Genomic DNA, 21,028 nt, shown 5'->3' with positions numbered 1-21,028 from the left:
AGCAAGAGCATTGCACCGGCATCGCAAAAGCGTTGGTTCGATTCCTGCCGGAGGATCGATAGTTGACTCATTTTTCCATCAACTCATCCTGGCTTGAATTTGAAGAGTGTATAATTTCACTAGAAATTATGACCCTTTGAACCTTTAGAATTTACCTTTTTAATGTGTTTTTTTTCTGATTAAAACTCTGGCAAACATGGGCCTATTATTTATCGCCAGTTATCACTGTAACTACCATATTAGAATTCACTGTTTTTGACTTATTACAGTATTTTTAAAGGTCTGTTCACCATGATCCAATTTTTTTGGATCCAATTCACTTCTGATGTATGTTTAATAGTCTGTTGACTTGCAATGTATATGTGGACAGCAAATCAACTTAAACCAACGCAGGACTGCTTTATCAATAACCTGACTTCATTCCATATACATACATCAGAAGTGAATTTGATCCAACAAAGTTGGATCGTGTGAACAGACTTTAAGGGCTCTTTAATACGTCATGCTTTTCAAGTGGCGAATGTATTTAGAACAATTGATAATGAGCCATCTGAACTGATTATCACTACAATGAAAGCTCGACTTTAAAAAAGCCTAAGTACAAATGATAACTTATCTAAAATCATCTTGCAAGAAAGCGCTTAATATATATGATAAATTTAAACATACCCCTGCTAACTATTTGTATAGTTTGGCTCAGAAAATCGTCGCTACTTACACGCTGTGTTCGGAGCAGCTCTCGTCCCAGTCTCATTATGATTATGGTATGCGCGCGGTCAAGTCGGTCCTTACCGCCGCGGGAAATCTTAAGTTGAAGTTCCCGGATGATGATGAAGCAGAGCTTATTCTTCGCGCCATTTTGGAAGTAAATCTGGCGAAATTTTTGTCTCAGGTAATACTTGAAAATGATCGAATTCATCAAGGTAAAATGGTGGCAATTTAGTTAACATGAATACTGAAACTTTTTGATTCTTCCAAATAAATGAAGAATTCAAAATTTCCAGCTGAAGCTAAGCGGTCCGTGTTATTGATTTCCTATGCCGCTCAGGATCCAATCAAAATGCTTCATTGGGGAGGATGGACTCCTCGTAACCAATCAAAATGCTTCATTTTATTCATTTTACGGAGTTTTGTAGTTGCACTTCTTTGCCTATAAAATCGCCACTGAAGCAGTATATTCTGTTCTGTAAAAAGTCTAATATTTCGTTTGTTTTAATAGGATGTGCCGTTGTTTGAAGGTATCATCTCAGATCTTTTCCCTGGAACTCCGTGGCCAAATCCCGACTACGGCGCTCTGAAGGAAGCCTTGAATGACAACTGTCGACAGCGCAATCTTCAGGCCACGGAATGGTTCGTGAAGAAAATTATCCAGGTCTGTCTTGTTGTTGGTGCGATTTTAAGGAATAATACATTGTCGAGAATTCTGATTTCGTGTGGCAGAGTTCGTGAAACAACACCATAGAAATAAAGCCTTTGCTCGGCGTTTACTTTTTTATGTAAAGCTTGAAACCTAAACTCAGCAAAACAGAACACGCCTATTGGCGAGTTCTCTGTTTGACAAAAAGTCGGTTAAAAACTGGTCATTTCAGCCAGGAAAACCTCGCGTGTAAGGGCCTCCAGAAAGAGTTGTTTGTCGACAAGAAGAATTTCTCAGCTGTGCATGGTTTAACTTTAATGCTATTTTTGTGTATAGATTTATGAAATGATGATCGTTCGTCATGGTTTTATGATCGTTGGTGAACCTCTTGGTGGAAAGACCATGGCTTTTAAGGTATGGTAGTTAAACGGAGTCAGGGGGGGGGTAGGAATCGGGCGGGAAGGTCCGGACCATCCTCACACTTTTCGTTCAATCCAGTTTTTTATATGCTCCAAAACTCTAGAATAGAAGTTAGGGAAGTTAAATCACCACCTCTTCCCACGCCACGTGTAGCGCTGTGTTACATGTAGGCTGTAGCGCTTGTGTATTTGAGTTTTTCACGGTCAGACCCCCTCCCTCCACTTATTTAAGGCTGATTACGCCCTTGGCTCGAAATAAAATTTGTATCGTACACACACTTGCTAATTTTATTGTATTAATGATGCTCATTTAAATACGTCTTTCTGCTCGTATTCCAGGTTCTCGCCGACTCTCTCGCTGATCTAGAAAAAGCTGGTTTGCCTGAGAATTTGGTAAGTAAGAAAAAATACGTTGAAGATGCGTACCAGCCGTTTATGCTCTGCCTAATCTATTGATCTCAGCGTGGCGCATTTTCATTTGAGGACAATAATTACTGAAGAATTATCTAGTTCAACATCTACAGCACTGAGCAAGGGGTCGCGGAAGATCCTTGGGGGGGGGGGGGGCTAATGTTACCCCCCACCCTCTCCCGCTCAAGGATCTTCCGCCGTCCCTGACTGTAGGCTTTAGGTCGCCCATTAAATCATCACAATTTAGAGAAGATGTTATATTCTGGAGTTTCTACTTGTGGGATATATGCAAGGTATATATTGCTTACGTCTTACGGCCGAATCATCATTCGTTAGGTGAAATACATCATCATCAACCCGAAATCGATCACGATGGGTGAACTCTACGGTAGTTTTGATCCGACCTCACACGAGTGGTCCGATGGTGTTCTCGCTAACAACTTCCGTGAGCAAGCAGCGTCGACGAGCGAAGATCGAAAATGGATTGTGTTTGACGGTCCAGTTGACGCTGTTTGGATTGAGAACATGAACACCGTGTTGGATGACAACAAGAAGGTTAGTTTTAGGGAAATGTGCACATAAATGATGCAGTATTATGTAGTATCACGTATATTATAGAGTCTAATATCACAGAATAGACATTATACCAGAAGCCTCACTCTGCATTTGGCGTCAGAAATTTTTTGGGACGCCACCTAACGCAAGTCAAATACACGAGCACACGCAAGCATGATGGCGCTTAGTATTCAATTTGTGTCTTGCTCATGCCATCCTGGTGTGTCCAGGAACTTTTTCATGGGGGTACAAAGTTCCTGTACACACCAGGATGGCGTAGAATGACGCGTGCGCTTCTAAAAAATTTCGGACACGAAAACATTATCAAAATGCAAAGAGTGAGGCTTCTGGTATAATGTCTATTCTGTGATAATGTGATGTACAGCAGTGGAGGATTACCGAAGAGTGCATTTGCCTCAGCCCTAGATTTTCACCGGCCGAAAAAATCATTGGTCATTTCTTCTTCGAGTTTTCTAATGTTTAATCAACGATGAGCCACCTTCAAATTACTTATATTTTTGTGGGCTGTGACCGAGCCTTATGAAAACTTTGCCCCAAGCCCTGAATGCATTAATCCGGCGCTGGTATGGAGCTAACTAATTTTCATTTTTCTCTCGATAGTTATGTCTGATGAGTGGCGAGATTATACAAATGAGTTCAAAACAAAGTTTGATATTTGAACCGTCAGATCTTGAGCAAGCTTCACCAGCGACCGTCAGTCGTTGTGGTATGATCTATTTAGAACCACACCAGGTAGGAACAGAAATCTCATATTCATTAAATCATGATTTGACGACCGCCTCATACAGGGGCCAGTTGTTCAAAGCTAGGTTAGCGCTAATCTTGGGTTAAAATTTAACCCAGTGTTTTTACGTGCCTCTGAACCACTGTTCGTCTTAAAACGTTAGAAAATATGACTAATCCTATTGGTCCAGAAAATATTTATGAAAAAAGATATTCAACTTTGTAAGCAAGCGATTGAATTGAACATTGTAAGTAATGTAAAGATTTGCTTTACCCCAGGGTTAAACTAACCGGTTTGTGAACAACCGGCCCCAGAAATATATGTGTCCATTGAGGCGAATTTAAAAATCACCCCTTTTAACCCAATAACTTTATTTTGCACCAGCTTGGTTGGACCCCTCTGCTTGATTCCTACATGAACACTCTTCCTCCATCCTTGTCAAAAGAACACAGAGAGACTATAAAGAGCTTGTTTGACTGGCTGATGCAGCCTTGTCTTGGTAAGTGACTCCTCAAATCATCTGAAATCTGGGGTAAACTGTGCCTGTGCCTTAGCTTGGGAGCCAGGGCAAATTTACTTCCAGCAAACATTCCAGATTATACAGCGTTCATTGTTCTCGTAATGCTCTAATATCTGAATAACATCTCTTTAGATTTCCTTCGACACGAGTGTAAGTTCTTTGTCCAGACATCGCCACTTCATCTAACTTCTTCGCACATGAGGTTGTACACGTGTCTTATGGATGAGATTAGTGCCCAGGCCACGGCTGAAGGCTCGGACAGAATGTCAGCAACCCAGGTACGCTGTATTAATTAACTTACATTTAGCTTTTTGGGAAAGCGTCGAAGTTAAGGCGATGAAATTAATCGACCGAAATGTCCATGTTTTTAGATCTCCAGTTGGCTGCAAGGTCTATTCCTGTTCGCCATGGTCTGGGGTGTGGCTGGAACCATCACGGGAGACAGCAGAAAGAAGTTTGACGCTTTCTTCAGATTGTTGATTAGTGGCACTGATAAAGATCATCCCAAGCCTAAAAACATTAAATTAAGCAAGGTATGCAAAGCTTTATCATTTCTAAACTGTTCTTACCAGAGGTCATCTCTTGTTGATCCAGTGTTACTACATGAGGAAACCTAAACTAAACTAACTTTATTTATACTTGATAACTCTATCAGTTCTAAATTCTTCTTCCTAGAGGTCCAGTAAGGGTCATCTCTTATTGATCCAGTGTTACTACAGGAGGAAACCTAAACTAAACTAACTTTATTTATACTAGATAGCTCTATCAGTTCTAAACTGTTTCTCCTAGAAGTCTAGTAAGGATCATCAGTAAATCCTAAAACATAAATTCTATTTTAGCAAAACGTGTTTCCGGACCCAGGCATAGTATATGATTACTACTTCGTGAAGCAAGCCAGTGGCTCTTGGGGAAAATGGATGGATTATGTTGACAAGAAGAAATTAGAGATTCCCAAGGATGCTAAGGTATTCATTAATATCTTTATAAACATCAATAGAGGAGTCATGGGTAAACTTGTAATGAGTCAAACCGAGAGCATTCTCTTTTCATGTGACTGAGGGGAAATATGTTTCAATCAGCTGCGTATTGTGTGCATAACTTCTAGGTGGTCTAATCATAGACAATCCAAAAGACATTTTGTCTTTTGGATTGTCCATGGTCTAATCCTTTGAGGCCCATTTCAGACATTTCAGACTGAGGTCCAACTTTTCATGTACTCAATCAAATGCAAATGAACTTAAACAAAGATTTCAGGGGCCGGTTGTTCGAAAGGCGTTTAGCTTAAACGGCGGATAAGTTGAAAATGGAAAACAAAATTATATATTATACACTGCCCAGATCTAAAATTTTGAGGTGACTATATTGATTTTCCTGTATTGTGATTGGTAAAGATTCACTGTCTCTGATTCACTGTCTCTGAAGTGATAGTCACTGACCGGTGACTATAGCTTTTTGTTGTTGTATTTCAACTAAGAAATTTGAAGTAATTATAAATTCTTATGAAATTATGTTGATTTTTATTTGTAAACACCTCGAAATTTATATTAAGACAATTAGTCGCCTCAGTCTCGGTGTTACAAGCCTATATTCACTTCGTATATATATTCAGCTCAGCGAGTTCGTCGACTAATTGTTAAATAGAAAATAACGTAGATAAGTTCCAATATAACCAGGGAGCAGCGTGGCAGCGTCTTCAAACAACTTAGCATCAAATGCGGTATAACAACTGCCTAAAATAGACAATACTAACTCTCCTGACGAAGGCCCTCTGGTCGAAACGTCGAGAAGTGTTTTGTCTATTTTAGGCAGTTGTTATATATACCACATTTGATACTAAGAAAATAACGTATGATTCCTTTCAGGTCAGTGAGCTGACAATTCAAACTGCGGACACAGCCAGACAGACATTCTTCCTCGACACGTATCTTCCTCATGAGATTCCCATGTTGTTTGTCGGACCAACCGGAACAGGGAAATCTGCAATTACCAACAACTATCTCGTGGGATTACCCAAGGAGAAGTAAGTTGAGGAATGCTCGTTTACACTTGCAATTTTCGCTGCGATTTTATGTGCGATTTTCTTCTTTTGAAGGATGTGAACGAGTGAATTAGTTACAAATGTTTAAATTGGAGCTTGTACACATCAAAGCATTCGTAACTAATTCACTCGTTCACATGTATCAAAAAAAGAAAATCGCAATAAAATCGCAGCAAAAATCGCAAGTGTAAACGGGCCTTAACGTTGTTGTTTTTATGATAGGATAGTTGGACTTATTGCTTAACTTTTTTCGATTGTCTTTTTTTATTTCCTAGGTATATACCTATCAACATAAATTTCTCATCGCGAACAAGCGCTGGTCAAACCCAGGATATCATTATGTCGAAACTTGACCGGTAGGTGATTTTATGCACAAGAGTTTATGCGAATATTGTGATAGTGCTGCTCTAGGTTACCAACCGGATAAGCAAAAAAATTAGCTTGACCAATGTCGCGGGTTAGATTTCCAATTTGGTCAAGCTAATTTCTCAGCTTGCACGGTTAGTAGCTCAGAGTAACACCATCACAATATTATATCACCCACGTCATATGCACTAACACAAGTTATGCGAAAATCTTTTTAAAAAAAGGAAAAATACATAATTAGGTTTTCAAATCACTATTTATAATAACGGTATTTTCCTATGTATTTTGCGACTCAAGACCAGATTTTAAGGCTCTCCTGCAGCTCCAGGATCTGAATAGGAAAACAAAAAAAAAGTCCGCAGTAATAACAATCGTTTAGTCTTGAAAGACGTTTAGAGTTTATTCCTCTTGTGTGTGTGTTTGTTTCTTAGTCGTCGTAAAGGTGTGTATGGTCCACCACCTGGTAAGAAATGCGTGGTATTTGTGGACGATCTGAACATGCCTGCCTTGGAGAAGTATGGTGCCCAGCCTCCCATCGAGCTGCTCAGACAATGGATCGATCATCGACATTGGTATGACAGAAAAGATACGTCGAAAGTGGACCTCATTGATCTGGTAAGAAATGTTCAGAGTACATGTATGTCTCTATTTAAATGTTGTAGGGTATCAGGGTATCGCTATAGGGCAACATTGGAAATCTCCAATCATACCGTGGCAACAAAGTGAAAGAGCCCCTCACACCGTTTCCTGCATTTTCCCTCCCCTCTTTCTCTGTTTTCCTTTACCTCTTTAACCTTTCTCTACTCTCTCCCCCCTCTTCCCACCCTCTTCATTACCGCTACCTCCCACTTATCTCCTTCACTTCTCTCTTCCCTTTCGTCACCCCCTTCTCTTCCCCCACTCCCCTTACTGCCGGCCAACCATAATTTGCTGTATTGTAAATGTGAAAACGAATATCTCTGCGAAATTTTTACAGCTCTTCGTGTCAGCCATGGGTCCACCTGGTGGAGGTCGTAACCACATTACTGGTCGCTTTACGAGACATCTCAACGTCGTTTCTATTGACAAGTTCGACGACAATACTCTGACCAGCATATTCACCTCCATTGTTGACTGGCATTTTGCTAAAGGCTTTGATGCAACTTTCCAAAGATTGGGCAAGGTAGGAGGACCATTACTTCTAGACCGTTGAAAGATGCTATGTCGCTTGCACGTTGGAAAGAAAGAAGAGAGTTATTAGAGAAGGATGCCTCTGACAGCTTAGTTCAACTTTCCTGTAGTAACACTGAATCAATAAAAGATGATCCTTACTGGAATTTTAGGAAGAACGGTTTAGAACTGGTAGAGTTATCCAATATAAATAAAGTTAGTTTAGGTTTCTTCCTGTAGTAACACTGGATCAATAAGAGATCCTTACTTAGAACTGATAGATCCAGTATTAATAAAATTTCTCTCTTCCATTTTTAGCTCATTGTACTCGCGACCTTACAAATATACAAAGCGGCTGTTGAGAACTTCTTACCCACCCCTACTAAGTCACATTACGTGTTCAACCTGCGGGACTTCGCGCGTGTGATATTTGGAGTCCTCCTCGTGCCAGCCTCCCGGATGCAGGAAGGCGACAAGCTGATACGACTGTGGATACACGAAGTGTACCGAGTGTTCTACGATCGTCTCATCGACGACAAAGATCGCCATTTCTTCTTCGATATGATGAAACAAACGGCCAAAACCCAGCTGAAAGTTGAGATGGATAAAGTCTTGGGTCACCTGGTCCCAACTGGCGAGAAATTACATGATGACCATATTAGGTGAGGGGTTGAGTCTCGTCTAGGGCCGATTTTACACTATCAACGTTTCTGTGACCACAGTAAGAATTTGCATTGGTAAATTCTAAGAATTTGTACCAAATATTAGAATGAAATAACTCAGAGTTAATCACTGTTACATTTACTTTTCATAGTTTCTCTTAAATCCTAAAGATTTGCAGTTTAAAAATTCTGTGGTGGTTTTGATCACAGAAACTTTGACAGTGTAAACCTGGGATTAATCTTAATTCTAATATGGAATTTGCATTGTGTATTCTTAAGGCCCGTTTACACTTGCACTGCACCCCTCCTTCACCCCCCCCCCTGGCTAGGGGTGCGCCCTTCCCCCGCACCCCACAGTAAATCCATCCTGGGTTTAATTGCATTGCCTCGCCCTGAACCCCTCCAGGATGACTATAGCCTAAACATTAACCACAACTCGATTCCTAAACCCAAGCCAGTGAACTCTCTTAGTCCACATCGTATTACCCCAATTTCGCTGAACTTTGTGAAAAATCTGTTCAATTCCTAGAGGGTTGTTCTTTGGTGACTACATGAACGTCGATTCTCCTGAGAAAATCTACGACGAGATTTCAGATTTCGCCACACTGACCTCGCAAATGGACACGTACCTGGATGAATTCAATCAAATGAGCAAGACTCCGATGTCTTTAGTGATGTTCAAGTTTGCTATCGAGCATATTTCTCGTGTAAGCAGAGTGTTGAAGCAAGACAATGGTCATCTCCTGTTGGTCGGCATTGGAGGAAGCGGTCGGCAAAGTGCCACGCGTCTTGCTGCATTCATGGCCGACTATGATCTCTTTCAAATCGAAATCACCAAGAGTTATACTAAAACGGAGTGGAGAGATGACTTGAAGAAGATGTTGATAAAGGCTGGTGTTGATGGCAAGCCCACTGTCTTTCTGTTCAGCGATAATCAGATCAAGGAAGAGTCGTTTGTCGAGGATATTAACATGATCTTGAACACGGGAGATGTTCCAAATATCTTCCCTGCTGACGAGAAAGCTGAGCTCATCGATAAGATGCAGAATGTTGCCAGACTCGAGGTTCGTGGAAGTCTCTCTTACTGAATTAAAGAGATATCAGATACCTCTGAACTGTTCTCTTTATTTCCAGTTTTGATGATCTCTTATACCTGATAGCTCTATCAGTTCTAAACTGTTCTTCCTGGAGGTCCAGTAAGGATCATCTCTTATTGATCCAGTGTTACTACGGGAGGAAACCTAAACTTAACTAACTTTATTTATACTGGATAGCTCTATCAGTTCTAAACTGTTCTTCCTAGAGGTCCAGTAAGGATTATCTCTTATTGATTCAGTGTTACTACAGGAGGAAACCTAAACTAAACTAACTTGATTTATACTGGATAATTTGGTCCGTTGACGACTATTTTCCTCAGAGGTCATATACAACGATATCTAGACGTTGGTTCATATTTAATCTTCGTCTTTTCTAATATTTAACCAGGGTAAAAAGATCGACGCCACTCCACTGGCCATGTACACATATTTCATCGACCGTGTTAAAGGCAACCTTCACGTGGTCCTGGCGATGAGTCCAATCGGCGACGCCTTCCGAAACAGACTGCGCATGTTCCCATCCTTGATCAACTGCTGTACCATTGATTGGTTCCAGGCGTGGCCTGAGGATGCGCTAGAGATGGTGGCCAATAAATTCCTGGAAGAAGTCGAGATGGCGGACAACGTGAGAAACGAGTGCGTGTGGATGTGTAAATATTTCCATGAAAGCGTGCGGAAAACATCGGAAAGGTGTGTGAAGTAGCAACAACTTCTTCCTCTTGTTTTTATTTCATTTCATCTATGGCAAGAAACCACTACAGCGCTAGCCAATAGACCATTCCCTTATTAAACTGAATCCTAAACCACACTTTAACCCTTTAAAACCTCTAGAATTTACCTGCATCGAGGATGCTCTTTCCAACTGTACTGATGAATTTTCCTAGTTTTAAATTTAGTTTAATAGGAAATACTCCGTTCACCATGAGTCTCCATTGCTAGTTTTCAAGGGTCAGTATGGGGGATGAAGGCCAGCGCGCTAACCGCACGTGAAACATATCTAATATTATTCAAGCTCTGCACTCTGCTCGTTATTTTTTCAGGTACTATGACGTATTACGACGTCACAACTACGTCACACCGACGTCATACCTGGAACTAATTTTGACGTTCAAAGCTTTGCTCGGAGTGAAACAGAGCGAGATCCTGGGTTTGAAAAACAGATATGTGACCGGTCTGGAGAAACTGGAGTTCGCTGCATCACAAGTGTCCGTCATGCAGGAAGAACTCACGGCCTTACAACCAGAACTCATTCAAACCTCTGCAGAAACGGAGAAATTGATGATCAAAATAGAGCAGGACACAGTTGAGGTCGAAGCGAAAAAAGAGGTTTGACTATCCAGATTGTATTAATTGTATCCCGGTCAGTTATATGCTCTGAACTCTAATACAACTGGAATGATAACTGGGATAATCTTGCCCATATTTGCCGGATCCGAAATAGTTTTTGTGTGTTTGGAGCCAAATTATCCGAAACCTTTTGCTATTCGCTGCGGAAATTTAAAAGCTTTGCCGATCAGATGGACATTCCAAAATGCATAACAACTGCCATTCGGACGAAAAAATGGCAAATTATCTGTTGTTGTATTAATCAGTGTAAATTAGTCCTGCTCGAGAACGTAGAGAAACTGAAAGGCATTGGTTTCAACCTCCCTCCCCCCCGAGTTATTGTTCCAGATGTTGTTATAGTTCAGTGTTCCTCCCAGTGATTCATGGTAAAAGACTTCCACTATTTCTTTAAAAGGTTGTTGGTGCTGACGAGGCGGTGGCAAACGAAGCTGCGGCTGTAGCCAAAGGAATCAAGGACGAATGTGAAGGTGATCTCGCTGAGGCTCTGCCTGCACTGGAGTCTGCTATTCAAGCTTTAGATACATTGAAACCAAGTGATATCAGTATGGTCAAGACCATGAAGGTATTAAAATACTGCTAGTCTAGCGATAATCTCCTCCTACATAATACCAACTGAAATTCAGCCTCTTAGCCATACTAATCTCAAATGTCTTGTCCAAACTCCTATTCGGCTATTCCTAACTCTGATTATATCTCCCTACCTCTAATCTTAACTCCAACCCCATCTTTATTCTTAATCCTAATCTTTATTCTACCACAATTCCTATCTCTAATCCTATATCCATTCCTTCAATTAATCCTATCTTTAATCCTGTATTTATTCCTACCACTTTACACATCTACCTCGAATCCCAATTCTAATCAAACTCTAGTTCCATGCCTAACTCTATCCCTCACATCCAACACTAATCTAATCCTATTATTTATCTTATATCTAACAGTTTATCTATTCCGCACACAAATCTCTAAACCTAACCCCGATCTCTCGTCTCTAATTGTTTTTACTTCAATCTAAAATTCTATCCCGGCTATTTTCTATAATCAAATCTAATCTAATCTAATCTCAAATCATTACCAAAATTCTTCTCAGAATCCACCAGCTGTGGTAAAACTAATTCTGGAGGCAGTGTGTGTAATGAAAGCGTTGAAACCCGAACGAAAACCTGATCCATCCGGTTCCGGGAAAATGATCGAAGATTACTGGGGCCCTTCTCAGAAAATGTTGGGAGACATGAAATTCCTTGAATCCTTGAAGAACTACGACAAAGACAATATTGCTCCTGCTGTGATGAAAAAGATACGTGACAAGTAAGAATCACTTTCTAAGGCTTATTGTGTCTTGCACAAGCGCCTTAATTGTTGATACTTCAAACTTTTATTTCTACTGAATGGTGGCTTAAATGAAGGCGATGTATTATACCTGTGATTATACCTGAGTTTACTGTTTACTTTAGGTATATTCCCCACACCGACTTCAACCCATCCATCGTTCGTAATGTATCTTCAGCATGTGAAGGATTGTGCAAGTGGGTGCGAGCACTCGAGGTTTATGATCGGGTGGCCAAGGTGAGGACTGGTCTACTCTCAGGGAACAGAAGTAGAAATAACCCTTGTGTTTCCAATGTTTCTCTTTGTTACTCTTTCTGTTTACTGTTTACTATTCTCATTGTTTACCTGCTGTTTACTGTTTACTACTATTCTCATTGTTTACTTTCTGTTTACTGTTCATTGTTTACCCGCTGTTTACTGTTTACTACTCTCATTGTTTGCCAACTTTACCTGCTGTTTACTGTTTACTACTCCAGGTTGTTGCTCCGAAGAAGGAGAAATTAGCAGCCGCCGAAGCCGAGCTCGCCGTGCAGATGAAACAACTGAACGCCAAAAGAGCTGAACTGAAAGAGGCAAGTGTCTGAGTAAAAATTCAAAAAGAAAGTTCAATTCAAAAGAATGAAACGCTAGACAGGTTAAAATACTCGTTGTTTACATCAAATGGCTTAGGTTGAAGATAAGCTGCAAGCATTGAACGACCAGTTTGACGCGATGACAACGAAGAAGAAAGATCTAGAAGATAACATCGACCTGTGCTCGAAAAAGCTGGACCGAGCCGAGAAGCTGATTGGGGGACTGGGAGGAGAGAAAGACAGATGGACGCAAGCAGCTAACACTCTATCAGACAAGTATGAAATGACTTGTACGCAAGCGCGAACTATTTCATTCTATTCACAGTATTGACGATATTGCTTCTTGTATTTCAGGTATTCAAAAGTAACCGGAGACGTTCTCCTTTCATCTGCTGTCGTTGCTTATCTTGGACCGTTTACTGTCGACTTCAGAAACGTAAGTGTGATTTTAATGTTACATAAATCTTCGTTTACACGATGCCGGTAGAATTTTACACCTTTTGAGCTTGCGTCCGACTCAGAGACGATTCCGGCATGCTAACCTTTGAGAGCAAAACAAAATTCTTGGAACTGTGAAGATATAACAGTTTAGCTTGCTGGTATGTTGTGAGCAGTTTCGAATGGCAAACTGGTTTAACTTCTGGGGCCAGTTGTATAAAAGACTAGTTAACTTTTAACTGCATGTAGTTATGGACAGAATTGGGCAATCAGAGTTGTGTATTTCTCAGTTAACTGGGATTTAACTATGCAAACCGCCCCTGTCGGCAAAGTTTGAACGATTTTTTACTTGAGTATATCGACATAGATTCCGGCGAGTTATTCGTATATCTCCTATTAACTCATCTACTCCTATCTTTTCTTTACCGTGTGCCATCTTTCTTTAAGGATTGTATTGCTGAATGGATGGAGTTGTGTCTGAAACGTAAAATTCCATGTTCGGAAGGATTTTCAGTGAACGCCACGCTGGGGGACCCTGTCAAGATTAGAGCCTGGCAGATTGCTGGCTTACCCGTTGACTCGTTTTCAATTGATAATGGAATCATTGTTGATAATGCACGGCGATGGCCTCTTATGATTGACCCACAAGGTATATGAGATCTGTATGACCTATATCCTACTTTGTAACGATGGATCAATAAGGGATTACCCTTACTCTTGGAAGAACAGTGTGAAATATATAGAGCTATCCAGTATGAGTAAAGTTAGTCTTTAGTTTAAGTTTCCACCTGTAGTAACACTGGATCAATAAGAGATGATCCTTACTGGACCTCTAGGAAAAACAGTTTAGAACTGATGGAGCTATCCAGTATAAATAAAGTTAGTTTAGTTTAGGTTTCCTCCTGTATTAACACTGGATCAATAGGAGATGATCCTTACTGGACCTCTAGGAAAAACAGTTTAGAACTGATAGAGCTATCCAGTATAAATAAAGTTAGTTTAGTTTAGGTTTCCTCCTGTAGTAACACTGGATCAATAACAGACGATCTTCCTTACTGGGAGAGTTGTATAGAAAAAAGAGTCTCGAACAGACTTTTTGTGTTCCATTTTAGGCCAAGCTAATAAATGGATAAAAAATATGGAGAAACAAAACAAATTGTCCGTTGTCAAGTTATCAGATGCAAATTATGTTCGCACCCTGGAGAACAGTATTACTGTATATTCTCATTTTGTCAATACATCCTATTTTAATGCTACTATCAATTACTACTGCTAAATGCTACTATCCATTTCACTTCTTTAGTTTGGCACACCTGTGTTATTAGAGAACGTCGGAGAGGACCTGGACCCGATTTTAGAACCGCTACTTTTGAAACAAACCTTTAAACAAGGAGGAGTTGAGGTGATTAGCATGAAATGCATTTCCATCCTGGAAGAACTGCGCCATTCCTGATTCAGATTTTTGACAAGCTTCAATGTTTTTATTTCTTTAGTACATCAAGTTAGGTGAAAACAGTATCGAATATTCTAAAGATTTCCGGTTTTACATCACTACAAGATTGCGTAACCCACATTATCTGCCCGAGATTTCGGTCAAGGTAAAAATAGACAAGTTGTGTTATCGAGCACCTTTTGTGTAGGCAAGAAGATGCGTATAGATTACTACAGATAGAAAGAGCATCTTAGAACAAGTAAACTGCAAGTTTTCCCGCGAAATGTGAATATAAAATGCAGATAATATAGCGTTGCATCGCATGAGAAAAAACCGGTTTTCATTTTCGTAGTTCAAAATAAAATACGCGGTAACAAGTGTGTACATTACTCCAGGTGACATTACTGAACTTCATGATCACTCCACTGGGTCTAGAAGATCAGTTGCTCGGGATTGTTGCTGCCAAGGAAAAGCCAGAACTGGAAGAAAAGAAGAATAAATTGATTCTCGAGAGTGCAGCCAATAAGAAACAAGTGAGAACAATTCAATATCAGTCAATGTTCATTGGGAAGAATGATTTTTATTCATATGTTAATTGTACAAAATTTTTAGCTCCAAGAAATTGAAGATAAGATTCTTCAGGTGTTATCTTCTTCTGAGGTATGTTTATTTACTGTGGAAACCTAAACTAATTTTGTTTATTCCGAAAAACTCTTTGAATTCTAAACTGTCCTTTCTAGCGGTATAATAACGAAGTATTACTACAAATGGAAATCTAAACTAAACTAACTTTATTTATACTGGATAGCTCTATCAGTTCTAAACTGTTCTTCCTAGAGGTCCAGTAAGGATCATCTCTTATTGATCCAGTGTTACTACAGGGGGAAACCTAAACTAAACTAACTTTATTTATACTGGATAGCTCTATCAGTTCTAAACTGTTCTTCCTAGAGGTCCAGTAAGGATCATCTCTTATTGATCCAGTGTTACTAGAGGAGGAAACCTAAACTAAACTAACTTTATTTATACATAAATTGCTCTTTCAGTTTCAAACAGGTCTCTCTTTACTATATTTATCCTCATTTGTTCTTTTTGCCAACTCAGGGAAATATTCTCGAAGACGAGACTGCTATCACAATATTGTCTTCATCTAAAGCTCTATCTGAAGAAATTCAGGCCAAACAGGTAAGATCCGTTTTCCTTTAAATGAATTATCCAAAGAGTGAAACTAAACTTCATTTTTCCACCACAGGAAATAGCCTCAGCAACAGAGAAAGAAATAGATGAAACACGCAATGGATATCAACCTGTGGCCAAACATTCTTCCATCTTGTTCTTCTGTATCTCAGAGCTGGCCAACATTGAACCGATGTATCAGTATTCCCTCACCTGGTTTATCAACCTTTACCTTCAGGTGAGAAGATTGTCACGTATTGTAGTCAGCTTGGTAGTGGATCCTGTTATCATATCAGTTTAAGGTAGCTCTCATTTAAGAACATGTACTACCTGTATATGTTCTAATCTTGCTTAACTGAAGCATAGTTCACATTCAAGAACATACATCACTTCTGTGTAACCATGATTAACCCGGCATTATCGCCTGTTCAAAAGCTCACTCACACTCATTGAGTGTGACATATAAATTTTGTTAATGCTGATCAATGAGAAAGTTTTTTCTGAATAGATGGAAAGATATTTATAAGGTAAATCACTGAAAATCAAGCCGCTATTCGGCTGGAAATACCGCCATTGAAACATTATAAGAAGAAGAATAAGATCTCCCACTCAATGAGTTTGAGTGTGAGTGAGCTTTTAGAATACAAGCGTAAGTTTTGTACAACATCAGATCACTTTCAGAACATCAGAACACTGGTTGCCCACATTCAAGAAAGTCTACTACTTCTGCATGATCCATGCTTGCTTAACTCAGCCGTTAGTTCTCTATAATATCAGATTATAACTCGCCTTTAAAGAATATTCTACCACAATATGATTTACGTTTAACAGATTAACGTTCACGAACATGCACTAGAGGAACATGACTAACTTGGCAAACGATTTCTATTTTTTCAGTCAATCAACAAAAGCAAGCGTTCGTCAATATTAGAAGAACGTATTCGATACCTCAATGACCATTTCACTGAGAGCATTTACATCAACGTCTGTCGATCTTTGTTTGAAAAGGATAAACTATTGTTCTCGTTTGTTCTCACAGTTGGTATTATGCAGGGAAGGTTAGTATGAAATACAAGATGACCTCCTGTAGTAACACTGGATCAATAAGAGATGATCCTTACTGGACCTCCAGGAAGAACAGTTTATATAGAACTGATAGAGCTATTCAGTATAAATTAAGTTAGTAAAGTGTAGGTTTCTTCCTGTAGTAACACTTGATCAATAAGAAATGGCCCTTACTCGATCTCTAGGAAGAACAGTTTATTGAACTAACGTTTTGCAATCATTGTTCAGAGGTGACATCGACGATCAAGTCTGGCGTTTTCTCCTCACTGGTGGCGTAGCTCTTGAGAACCCGTATCCAAATCCCTGTCCTGATTGGTTGATTGAGAAATCATGGTCAGAAATCGTACGAGCTTCTGATTTGACAAACCTCAAGGGACTTAAGGATGGTGAGTCATAGATTGAGATTTTCAATGGGAACATAATATCACATTTGATTGTAGTAGCCTTGTGATTGGTGGAAATAAGTATGGTTGAGGAATGTACTCAAACTATTGTCGCATTGTATCTCATTAGATTTCGACGGTGCAAGTTGGAAAGCTTTTTACGACTCAGCATCACCCCATACTGAGAAATTTCCCGGCAGCTGGAACGCACTTTCTGGCTTGGACAGGTTTGTGAAGATGGATTAGATAATGGCATCATAGTGCGAGAAAGTACATGATGTTGTTATAAACAGAGATAAATACAGTGTTTTCATGGAACAATGTCCACAAATAAGAGATTATCCTAGAGATGAAAGAACAGTTTAGAACTGATAGAGCTATCCAATATAAATAAAGTTAGTTTAGTTTAGGTTTCCTCCTGTAGTAACACTGGATCAATAAGAGATGATCCTTACTGGACCTCTAGGAAGAACAGTTTAGAACTGATAGAGCTATCTAGTATAAATAAAATTAGTTTAGTTAAGGTTTCCTCCTGTAGTTAAACTGGATCAATAAGAGATGATCCTTACTAGACGTCTAGGAGAAACAGTTTAGAACTGATATAGCTATTCAATATAAATAAAGTTAGTTTAGTTTAGGTTTCCTCCTGTAGTAACACTTGATCAATAAGAGATGATCTTTACTAAAGAAAGAGCAGTTAAGAGTTATCGGGTAGGAATGCAGTCGACTTGGTAAGATATCTTTTTTTGTCTTTCGTTTCACCAGGCTGGTTGTCCTTCGTTGTCTCCGTCCTGATAAAATAGTCCCTGCTGTTCAGGTATGTTCCCTGTAATCCTCCTGCATCCCAGCATATCAAGAGGAAAGTATCACCATTAACTATGGTTGTTTTCCTTACAGGACTTTATCGTAGAGAACATGGGTCGTACATATATCGAACCACCGACATTTAACCTGGAGTTGAGTTATGGTGATTCGCATTGTTGTGCTCCTCTGATCTTCATTCTCTCCCCTGGAGCTGATCCTATGGCTTATCTACTGAAGTTTGCTCAGGATCAGGGCATGGGGGGTGACAGGACTCAAACCATATCACTCGGACAAGGACAGGTTAATATTGCTTTTGATGTCTTTCAAATGGTGACGCTTTCTTAATCAGCATTTGAAGGCTAACGTAGGCTGTATACAATAATCCGTCATGTTTTGTGTCCGAGCTAGCTGAGAAAGATATCTCAAACGTGGTGGTCCAGTGTAGGTAGTATTTTACAATAAGCTGTCATGGTTTGTGTCTGAACTACCTGAAAAAGAGATCTCAAACGCGATTGCCCAGTGTAGGTAAAATTTTACAATAAGCTGTCGTGGTTTGTGTCTGAACTTTTTTAAAAAATCATATTCTAAACATAGTAGTCTAATTTAAGAGAATCTTCAATAATCTGTCGTAGTTTGTGTCTGAACTATCTGAAAAAAGTTTCAAAGACGTAGTGGTCCAGTGTGGGTAGTTCTTTTCAATTATCTGTCGTGTTTTGTGTCTCATACGACATTAATGATGGTGATTCTCCGACAGGGTCCAATCGCCGCCCGTATGATTGACGATGCTCTGAAGAAAGGCACGTGGGTTGTTCTGCAGAACTGTCACCTGGCAACCAGCTGGATGCCGAAGTTGGAGAAAATTTGTGAAGAGGTCATCGTTCCTGAAGCGACGCATAAAGATTTTAGATTGTGGTTGACTAGTTATCCCTCACCTGACTTCCCTGTTTCCATCCTTCAAAATGGTGAGTCACGAGGTGGCACATGGTGGTGTGATATATGGTGTAGTGTTGTATGATGTGATGTGGTTAATGTTTTATGATGTAATTTTGTGTAATGGTATGGTGTGCTATGGTAAAATATGATGACATAATGGCATGGTGTGTTATTGTATAGTATGGTATGATTTGATGTATGATTGATATGAATATGGGGTGGTGTAATGTGTTTATGGTGTAATGTATTTATTGTATTGTAATGTGTGTACGGTACGTTACGGTACGGTATGGTATGGTATGGTATAATATGGTATGGTATGGTATGGTATGGTATGGTATGGTATGGTATGGTATGGTATGGTATGGTATGGTATGGTATGGTATGGTATGGTATGGTATGGTGCGTGGTACTACTGTTCATAGTATAATGTGATAGATTTTATAGTATAATATGGATCATTTAATGGTGATATTTCTTTAACATACTCCCAGGTGTTAAAATGACGAACGAACCTCCAAAAGGATTGAGAGCAAACATTCTGCGTTCTTACCTCAACGATCCCATCTCAGATCCGACGTTCTTTGAAGGATGCAACAAGCCTGTGAATTGGCGCAAGTTGTTGTTTGGTTTATGCGTCTTTCACGCCTTGGTTCAAGAGAGAAGAAAATTCGGTCCATTGGGATGGAACATTCCTTATGAATTCAATGAATCTGACCTTCGCATCAGCATGAGACAACTACAGGTCTGTTTTTCGGATTATTATTCATTGATCTGTTTGTTTCTTGTGGTTGCACTTGCTATTTCTTAGAGGCATACCCGTTGAGAGAGGTGTCTTGATCTCGCGCGAAAATTGAATTAGCCTTTCTCACGATGATGAATATGCCGCCATTTTCGGGGTACTTTTCAAAAACCGTGAGCGTAAGACCTCGTAACGGCGACTATCTTTAAACTTAGGCTGAATTTATTCTTTAAATGGTCTGTTTATTCTAAAAAAAATGCTTTTGATCGTGAGAAAGGCTAATTTAAGGATCTTGTGAAAGCCATTTTCCAGTCCCTTGAACTGTTATGTTCAGGAATTTTTTAACGATTCACCCTTATATAACGTTATACCTAAGCCTATGGTCTGATTTGTGCTGATTGACTGATGTGTACAATTACAATGTTTTATCATTATTCCCACAGATGTTCTTGAATGATTACGAGCACCCCCCGCTGGACGCTCTTGTTTACCTGTTTGGCGAATGCAATTACGGGGGGAGAGTAACCGATGATAAAGATCGACGCTTGTTGCTTAGCTTGCTGTCAATATTTGTCTGCGGTGACATCATTGAGAACGATCTCCACAAGTGAGCGCAAAGATGAATGCTTAGAAATTTAACTTCATTTTCGTCTGATATTAATTCTGAGTGATTCTTTTTTCAAGCTTTTCTCAAAGTGGGACATATTATTGTCCTAGCCACGGACCATATGAAACGTATTTAGAGTACGTGAGATCATTGCCGCTCAATCCACATCCTGAGGTCTTTGGCCTTCACGAGAACGCTGATATCACAAAAGATCAGAAAGAAACAAATGAGGTATGGCCACTGAACTCTTACTCCATCCACGTGTTATTCCATTTGTTCACACTCCACCCGTATTTTTTAGTTGTTTGATTGTATTCTGCTAACATTACCACGGCAATCAGGAGGAGGTGGAAAATCATCTGGAGAGATAATGGAAGAACTCGCCGCGGATATCTTGTCAAAGTTCCCGCCAAGGTTTGAACTCGAAGACGTCATGGAGCGGTACCCAGTCCTCTACACGGAGTCAATGAACACGGTCTTACGACAAGAGCTAATACGATTCAACAGACTCACAGACGTGGTTCGCGCTACGTTAGTTAATTTGCAAAAAGCCATAAAGGTAACGGTCTATTACTCACACCGTAACAACTGCATTAAAGAGCGCGTTCAGGAATGATATAGACATCAGCACGCTTACTCGGCATGACCACTGATCTATATTGAGATACTGAAGGGACTAATTTTTAGTAATCTTTTGCGTCGAATTATGAGGCCGCGTACCGTTCATAACTCATAGATCTAAATCATTAGAAATAATATACAAATAGTCCAAAAAAATATGCTGGGTGTTTATCCTCTTGCTAAAAGAAGATTTTTACACCAAACAGCAATTTTCAATAGCCTCAGTTTGACATACAACCGGACGTGTAGGGTCAAATATT

General features: G+C 39.7%; 1 protein-coding gene across 3 annotated transcripts in view; it reads left to right on the top strand.

The window, feature by feature from the left end:
• LOC114519251 (dynein heavy chain 3, axonemal-like) overlaps positions 1 to 21,028 on the top strand; it is a 105,174-nt gene that overhangs the window by 81,555 nt on the left and 2,591 nt on the right. For all 3 annotated transcript variants that reach the window (XM_028539351.1, XM_028539350.1, XM_028539352.1), the window contains 42 exons: positions 691 to 892; positions 1,220 to 1,372; positions 1,694 to 1,771; positions 2,116 to 2,169; positions 2,524 to 2,742; positions 3,364 to 3,495; positions 3,872 to 3,986; positions 4,140 to 4,285; positions 4,379 to 4,540; positions 4,847 to 4,972; positions 5,870 to 6,027; positions 6,321 to 6,401; positions 6,843 to 7,026; positions 7,388 to 7,573; positions 7,879 to 8,222; positions 8,752 to 9,286; positions 9,708 to 10,009; positions 10,360 to 10,645; positions 11,061 to 11,228; positions 11,757 to 11,974; positions 12,121 to 12,232; positions 12,472 to 12,567; positions 12,665 to 12,843; positions 12,922 to 13,003; positions 13,453 to 13,654; positions 14,118 to 14,221; positions 14,309 to 14,407; positions 14,499 to 14,603; positions 14,833 to 14,970; positions 15,050 to 15,097; positions 15,542 to 15,622; positions 15,690 to 15,851; positions 16,511 to 16,671; positions 16,907 to 17,064; positions 17,192 to 17,288; positions 17,827 to 17,878; positions 17,959 to 18,165; positions 18,620 to 18,827; positions 19,293 to 19,543; positions 19,984 to 20,147; positions 20,225 to 20,378; positions 20,449 to 20,706. In XM_028539351.1, coding sequence (XP_028395152.1) covers positions 691 to 892; positions 1,220 to 1,372; positions 1,694 to 1,771; positions 2,116 to 2,169; positions 2,524 to 2,742; positions 3,364 to 3,495; positions 3,872 to 3,986; positions 4,140 to 4,285; positions 4,379 to 4,540; positions 4,847 to 4,972; positions 5,870 to 6,027; positions 6,321 to 6,401; positions 6,843 to 7,026; positions 7,388 to 7,573; positions 7,879 to 8,222; positions 8,752 to 9,286; positions 9,708 to 10,009; positions 10,360 to 10,645; positions 11,061 to 11,228; positions 11,757 to 11,974; positions 12,121 to 12,232; positions 12,472 to 12,567; positions 12,665 to 12,843; positions 12,922 to 13,003; positions 13,453 to 13,654; positions 14,118 to 14,221; positions 14,309 to 14,407; positions 14,499 to 14,603; positions 14,833 to 14,970; positions 15,050 to 15,097; positions 15,542 to 15,622; positions 15,690 to 15,851; positions 16,511 to 16,671; positions 16,907 to 17,064; positions 17,192 to 17,288; positions 17,827 to 17,878; positions 17,959 to 18,165; positions 18,620 to 18,827; positions 19,293 to 19,543; positions 19,984 to 20,147; positions 20,225 to 20,378; positions 20,449 to 20,706 — 6,967 coding nt within the window. The remainder of the gene's footprint in view (positions 1 to 690; positions 893 to 1,219; positions 1,373 to 1,693; positions 1,772 to 2,115; positions 2,170 to 2,523; positions 2,743 to 3,363; positions 3,496 to 3,871; positions 3,987 to 4,139; positions 4,286 to 4,378; positions 4,541 to 4,846; positions 4,973 to 5,869; positions 6,028 to 6,320; positions 6,402 to 6,842; positions 7,027 to 7,387; positions 7,574 to 7,878; positions 8,223 to 8,751; positions 9,287 to 9,707; positions 10,010 to 10,359; positions 10,646 to 11,060; positions 11,229 to 11,756; positions 11,975 to 12,120; positions 12,233 to 12,471; positions 12,568 to 12,664; positions 12,844 to 12,921; positions 13,004 to 13,452; positions 13,655 to 14,117; positions 14,222 to 14,308; positions 14,408 to 14,498; positions 14,604 to 14,832; positions 14,971 to 15,049; positions 15,098 to 15,541; positions 15,623 to 15,689; positions 15,852 to 16,510; positions 16,672 to 16,906; positions 17,065 to 17,191; positions 17,289 to 17,826; positions 17,879 to 17,958; positions 18,166 to 18,619; positions 18,828 to 19,292; positions 19,544 to 19,983; positions 20,148 to 20,224; positions 20,379 to 20,448; positions 20,707 to 21,028) is intronic.

The sequence above is a fragment of the Dendronephthya gigantea genome, unplaced genomic scaffold (assembly GCF_004324835.1).
Source record: "Dendronephthya gigantea isolate DGI-Jeju-01 unplaced genomic scaffold, DenGig_1.0 000013F, whole genome shotgun sequence".
In the NCBI taxonomy this organism is placed as follows: Eukaryota; Metazoa; Cnidaria; class Anthozoa; order Malacalcyonacea; family Nephtheidae; genus Dendronephthya; species Dendronephthya gigantea.
The sequence above is the reverse complement of the archived record's forward strand: the minus strand, read 5'-3'. Positions and strand labels throughout refer to the sequence as shown.